Source organism: Lagenorhynchus albirostris, chromosome 13 (assembly GCF_949774975.1).
Source record: "Lagenorhynchus albirostris chromosome 13, mLagAlb1.1, whole genome shotgun sequence".
Lineage (NCBI taxonomy): Eukaryota > Metazoa > Chordata > Mammalia > Artiodactyla > Delphinidae > Lagenorhynchus > Lagenorhynchus albirostris.
In genome coordinates this window covers 29953912-29960309 of record NC_083107.1, presented here as the reverse complement: position 1 = coordinate 29960309, position 6398 = coordinate 29953912, and the positions used below count along the sequence as shown (strand labels likewise).

The window sequence follows — 6398 nt, the reverse complement described above, 5'->3', positions numbered from 1 at the left end:
TTTAACGAAAGAGTTGCAAAATGCAGACAAAGCATTATGTAAATGGACGCCATTCTCTTTATGGCCATGTTTCTAGCACTTCCCAGAAACCATGAGCAGAGCCGTGACTTTGACAGCGGCGCGTGGTGGGTTTTGGTCTTTCTCCCAACCGACCACCGCCACGGGGCCGAGGCGGGGGTGGGGGCTGGCGTGGGGCGCCCCGACGCCGAACATGAAGGGGCCCCACGTGCCCGCCCCGCAAGCCTCGCCTCGCCGCCCCTCCCCCCCGGAAGACCGCGGCAGCCCCTCCCGTCCTCCCCACACCCTCACGCACGCGCTCTGGCCGCCTCGAGCGCATGTTTTAAATCCGCGGCGTCCTAGCATCCGCCTGCAGTTATCGCCGGGGCTGCCCGTGTTGCTCCGCGCTTAAACCGCTTTTGTAGGGCGGGAAAATAATGTGTCGCCTCCGCGCAGAACACTACCGTTTCCAAACATCTGCCGGCGCCTCTGGGATTAATAAAATACATGTTCGTTTTAAAACTTTGCCGGACTCACAGCTTCTGCCTACCGGGGCTTTCTTTTCAATGCTAGGCTGTTAAAAGTGTATTTTAAAAACTACTCTATGGGGGTTGGCGCAATCTTGTGACCTAAAAAGGATGGGTCCTCATTTTTTTTTCAAGGGGTCCTGCGCAGCAAGCACTTCCGGGGTCAGAGGGTACGCGGGGTTGAAAGCGGGCTTCCCGCCCCGCCCAGACCGCCGAGGCTGCCGCCGGAGTCGCCACCGCCGCGCCCTCGCCCACCCGCCCGCCCGCCGCTCCCGGCCCCGCTCGCCCCCTCCGCCGCCGCCGCCCGCCCCTGCGACGACGCCGCGGCCTCCCGCCCTCGCCCGCTCGCTCCCGCGGCCCTCGCTCGCCTCGCGCCGGCAGTTTTGGGCCTACACCTCCCCTCCCCCAGCCAGCCACCAAAGACTTGACCACGTAACGAGCCCAACTCCCCCGAACGCCGCCCGCCGCTCGCCATGGATGCCGGTGTGACTGAAAGTGGACTAAATGTGACTCTCACCATTCGGCTGCTTATGCACGGAAAGGAAGTAGGAAGCATCATTGGGAAGAAAGGGGAGTCGGTTAAGAGGATCCGCGAGGAGAGTGGCGCGCGGATCAACATCTCGGAGGGGAATTGCCCGGAGAGAATCATCACTCTGACCGGCCCCACCAATGCCATCTTTAAGGCCTTCGCTATGATTATCGACAAGCTGGAAGAAGATATCAACAGCTCCATGACCAACAGCACGGCGGCCAGCAGGCCCCCGGTCACCCTGAGGCTGGTGGTGCCGGCCACCCAGTGCGGCTCCCTGATTGGGAAAGGCGGGTGTAAGATCAAAGAGATCCGCGAGAGTACCGGGGCCCAGGTCCAGGTGGCGGGGGATATGCTGCCCAACTCCACCGAGCGGGCCATCACCATTGCTGGCGTGCCGCAGTCTGTCACCGAGTGTGTCAAGCAGATCTGCCTGGTCATGCTGGAGACGCTCTCCCAGTCTCCGCAAGGGAGAGTCATGACCATTCCGTACCAGCCCATGCCGGCCAGCTCTCCAGTGATCTGCGCGGGCGGTCAAGATCGGTGCAGCGACGCTGCTGGCTACCCTCACGCCACCCATGACCTGGAGGGACCACCTCTAGATGCCTACTCGATTCAAGGACAACACACCATTTCTCCGCTCGATCTGGCCAAGCTGAACCAGGTGGCAAGACAACAGTCTCACTTTGCCATGATGCACGGCGGGACCGGATTCGCCGGAATTGACTCCAGCTCTCCAGAGGTGAAAGGCTATTGGGCAAGTTTGGATGCATCTACTCAAACTACCCATGAACTCACCATTCCAAATAACTTAATTGGCTGCATAATCGGGCGCCAAGGCGCCAACATTAATGAGATCCGCCAGATGTCCGGGGCCCAGATCAAAATTGCTAACCCAGTGGAAGGCTCTTCTGGTAGGCAGGTTACTATCACTGGTTCTGCTGCCAGTATTAGTCTGGCCCAATATCTAATCAATGCCAGGCTTTCCTCTGAGAAGGGCATGGGGTGCAGCTAGAACAGTGTAGGTTCCCTCATAACCCCTTTCTGCTGTTTTCCCATGATCCAACTGTGTAATTTCTGGTCAGTGATTCCAGGTTTTAAATAATTTGTAAGTGTTCGGTTTCTACACAACTTTATCATCCGCTAAGAATTTAAAAATCACATTCTCTGTTCAGCTGTTAATGCTGGGATCCATATTTAGTTTTATAAGCTTTTCCCTGTTTTTAGTTTTGGGTTTTTGGGTCATGAATTTTATTTCTGTTTGTCGATAAGAAATGTAAGAGTGGAATGTTAATAAATTTCAGTTTAGTTCTGTAATGTCAAGAATTTAAAAATTAAAAAGTGGATTGGTTAAAAAATGCTTCATATTTGAAAAAGCTGGGAACTACTATCTTAAACTCTTTGTTGGTGCATTTCTTTTCTTCCCTTCTAGTGTTAGGCTTTTGTAGGGAGAAGGGTGGGCCCGTCCCTGGTATTTTCTCCAGCCCTTTTCACCTTACTGGTAAGATTCCATTCCCTTTCCATCCCAACAAAGGAACACGGCAGGCTGGGCCTGCTTTGGGACGTTTGCAGAGACAGTGGGGGTCTCTTGGAGAGTGACATCCCTCCAGCCAGGTTCCAGAGAGAGGCCTCTGCCCATTTCTCTGGTAGAAAACATAAGGGGTTTCTCAGATGGGAAAAGTATGCCCACTCGGTAGGACCTCTGATGAATGGCAGTGTGTCCTCTAGTCCCACCCGCCCCGCCCTCAATCTCACGTGCAAAACTCTTAGCCAGGAACAAAAAACGTTCTGAGGTGGGAGGAGCCTGGGGGACCCAGAGAAGAGGTGGGGGAGGGAAGGGCTGGGCTGGGGGGGAAGGGAGGGGCTGAGGTGGGGGAAGGGAAAGGGGCTGGGTGGGTCTAAGGGCTTGGGAGAGGGTAGCTGCTACAGGGTGGTGGTAGGGATGGGGGCTTGGTTGGGCAGCAAGACTGAATGGGGGATGGTAGCAGCGGGGCGCATGTGTCGCGCATGCACCTGTGGCAAGCGGCCTGTCAAGAGGATGTTATTACACCTGCCAAGTGGCTACCCAGAAACAAAGGAGGCCAGCTTCTAATTCTCCTGCTGTGTGCAATGTTTAGAGAAATCATTGTGCCAGGAAATAATTCTGCCTAAACGGGGCAGTCCACACAGGCAGGAATGTAGGCTGATCATTGACAACCGCCTAAGAATGACCTCAGTGTTAAAAAATGCAGATTCCTGGGTCTCACCCCAAATCTAATCAGAAGACTGCATTTTCAGCAAAACTCCAAAAGGTCCTTAGATGTGAGTGCCACTGATTCTCTTCACCAGTGGAGTAGGAAGATCTTGCTGTAAAGGCCTAGCAGCCTCATGTCAGCCAGTGGGTCTAGGCTGAAACTGATGAGAGAAGAAAATTTTTCCACCATTAGGCAAAAGCACTAGAAACAGCAGATTAGGACAATAGACGATTAGGTGCCAGAGTGTGTTGTTCAAACCAGGCACTGTGGGAGATCACCAACAGCAGAAATTCCTGCGGGAGGGGAGTATTAGCCACCATAAATATTTGTTGAGGTTTCTTCTCCACAGGGCATCTGCTCTTTTTTTGGAGGTACAGACCTAGTTCCGAGGGTCCCTGGAGGTAAGATTGGTGCTTACCATGTGCTTTATACCCACTGCAGAGTCAGGCAGTTAGTCCCTGAAGGGAGCCCAAGTCCTGAAGTTAAACCTGAATTTAAATTTGAATCCTGCCACTTGGCCTTGGGCAAATTAAGTTCTGTATAAAATGGAGGTGTTGAAGTACGCATCTGGGCTTGCGAAAGAAAAAAAAAAAGCATGTGTAAAACAGAACAGCGCTTATAACACAGTAAACTTCAATATACCTTAGATTGCAAAAAGCCAAAGGCCCATTTCTGCCCCCAATGTCTTCGGGCAGAGAAATACTGAAAGAAAGCAATGTGTACTAAATGATAAGCTGAGAGAAGACAGTTGTCTTGAGGAGCCAGGATAGGTAAGGGAGACACTAGTGAAGACGCAGCAATGGGTTTGATGTCTTCTGGAAATAATGAGCACAAATAAGTTTGTGTAGAGTAGAGCAGAAGGGGATAATTAGGTTGGACCCTCAAACACCACGTTGAATGGTTTGTGAGATATCCTTGAAACTTGCTGGGGGAAGTGGTTCCAATACCCTATAAAAAGTAGGCCTCAGGGCTTCCCTGGTGGAGCAGTGGTTGAGAGTCCGCCTGCCGATGCAGGGGACACGGGTTCGTGCCCTGGTCTGGGAAGATCCCACATGCCGCGGAGCGGCTGGGCCTGCGCGTCCGGATCCTGTGCTCTGCAACAGGAGAGGCCACAACAGTGAGAGGCCTGCGTACCGCAAAAAAAAAAGTAGGCCTCAAATTTTCCTCAAACCCCATCCCCACCCCTTAAAAGGCAAAGCCGGCAATAATATGTAAAATAATGATTTAGGCAGCAAGGATGGATAGGATAGGATGGGAAGAATGGCAACTTGGAGAGAATAAAGGCAGGAACAGCAGTTAGAAAACTACCTCAGGTAAGTAGGTTCTAATATTGGTTGGGAAGCGGTATCAATAGAAATGCATATAGAAAGGGACCAATGCAAGAGAGATTGAAACTGCATGAGGAGGCCAGAGAAAGAGCTGTAAGGAAGGGGAGCAGTGAATTCAGACATGGTGACTGGAGTATTTGCAGGCAGAAATATTCAACAAGTAGCTTGAAATAGGAGACAAACTCTGAAGAGAAATCAGAGCTACAGGGAGACAGGTAACAAGAGGAGAGGGCTAGAGATTGAGCTTTGGGGTATAAGCTGGGGGTAAAGGGACCTAGTCAAATTGTTCACTGTATCTGTAGTGCCTGTCACCATACCTGGCATACAGCAGGGGCTCAATAAGTATTTGTGGAATAAATACAGAGGAAGCAGCCAATGAAGAAGGAATAGTCAAAGCAGCAGAAGAAAAACCAGGATAGCACCCTTGAGAGTAGTCAAGGAGGAAAGTTTCAAGGCCAGTGGAATGACAATAATGCAGCAATTGTGAGATTTAACAGGTTTGATTGAACATCTATGTGCAAACATAGATTTGAACTAAAACTTGAAGTTTTGGTACAGCTGGGAGATGTGTAATAGTCCATTGTAGTTAGAGCATGTTACTTGGTAAAGGGAGGGAAGGGGAGGGGGAGGAAGCCGCAGAATCATTTGAGGCTAAATTATAAACAGCTTTGAATGCCAAAATAAGGGTTTAAGCTTTATCTTGAAAACCAGTCATCTCCAAACATTTTCTTAAAGTGTACCCCTTCTGTAAAAAGTCTTTAGCATATACCCTTATTACATGCTCATTTATTTATAAATTACGCATATGTCTATAGTCATGCTTTTTATAAACTATATACATAATATAAAGCATAATTCTAAATATTATGTATATTAGAAAACAAAAAAAACTTAAAACTTAAATGTTAACAGTTAAGATAAAAACAAACTGAAATCTAATTTCTAATAGTTTTTTTTTTACTCCCTTTCCCCCCATTCATTTTAGAGATTAAAGGGGATACCGGAGAAGACAATTTCAACGTCCTGAGTATCCTTAGGGAGCAGAATTTCAGAAATATGGGGAGAAGCCGGACTGCAGCAGGAGGGGAGGGCCTGGGGGCTGAGGAATGGAGACAGGAGTATAGATGGCTCAAATACGTGGTACAAAGGAGAGAAAGACAGGACAGTGACTTGGGGGAGAACTGGGGGAAAGGTTTTTTGTTGTTTTGTTGTTTTTGAAAGGAATCTCACTAAAGGCAGAGTAATAAGGAAGCAATAGAAAGCTAAAAATAAAAGCTACAGGTTTAAGAAGACTGTAACTAGAAGAGGGCATTGGAGCAGTGACTATCAGTTGCCAGGCCAGTTTGACTACTAGAGTTAAATTCACTTTGTCCCCTCTCTTATGGGGACTTGCACTTCAAGACTCCTCCCCTTTCTCTTGGCTACCCCAAGTAGTGAACCACATACGGTCCAGCATCGCTGGGCCTGTCATCTGCGAAAAGGCAGCACCCAGCCAAACATATACATAGGTAGTCACCACCGGAGAAGCTGTCCACTGCCGAGTCCTCTGGCCACCTTGCTTGGCCTGGCCACCTGAGGATTCCAATCTGACCACGTCACTCCCCTGCGTAAAGGCCATCAAGTCTCACCTCTACCCGTGGTCTACAAAAGAAAATCCAAACTTCTCAGCAGAGTTTCCAGACCTTTCAGGACCTGTTCCCACCAGCCTCACCAGTGCAAAGACTGCTAGTCTCTTGCAGTTCCCCAAAGTCATTCTGTTTGGGCATCCTTGCATTTGGGAAAT

General features: G+C 49.9%; 1 protein-coding gene across 1 annotated transcript; it reads left to right on the top strand.

The window, feature by feature from the left end:
* The first annotated feature begins 798 nt into the window (after positions 1-798).
* On the top strand, positions 799-2411 carry PCBP1 (poly(rC) binding protein 1). Its single transcript, XM_060169972.1, has one exon. The coding sequence runs from the start codon at positions 998-1000 to the stop codon at positions 2066-2068; it is 1071 nt and encodes a 356-aa protein (XP_060025955.1). The 5' UTR covers positions 799-997; the 3' UTR covers positions 2069-2411.
* Positions 2412-6398: the final 3987 nt, after the last annotated feature.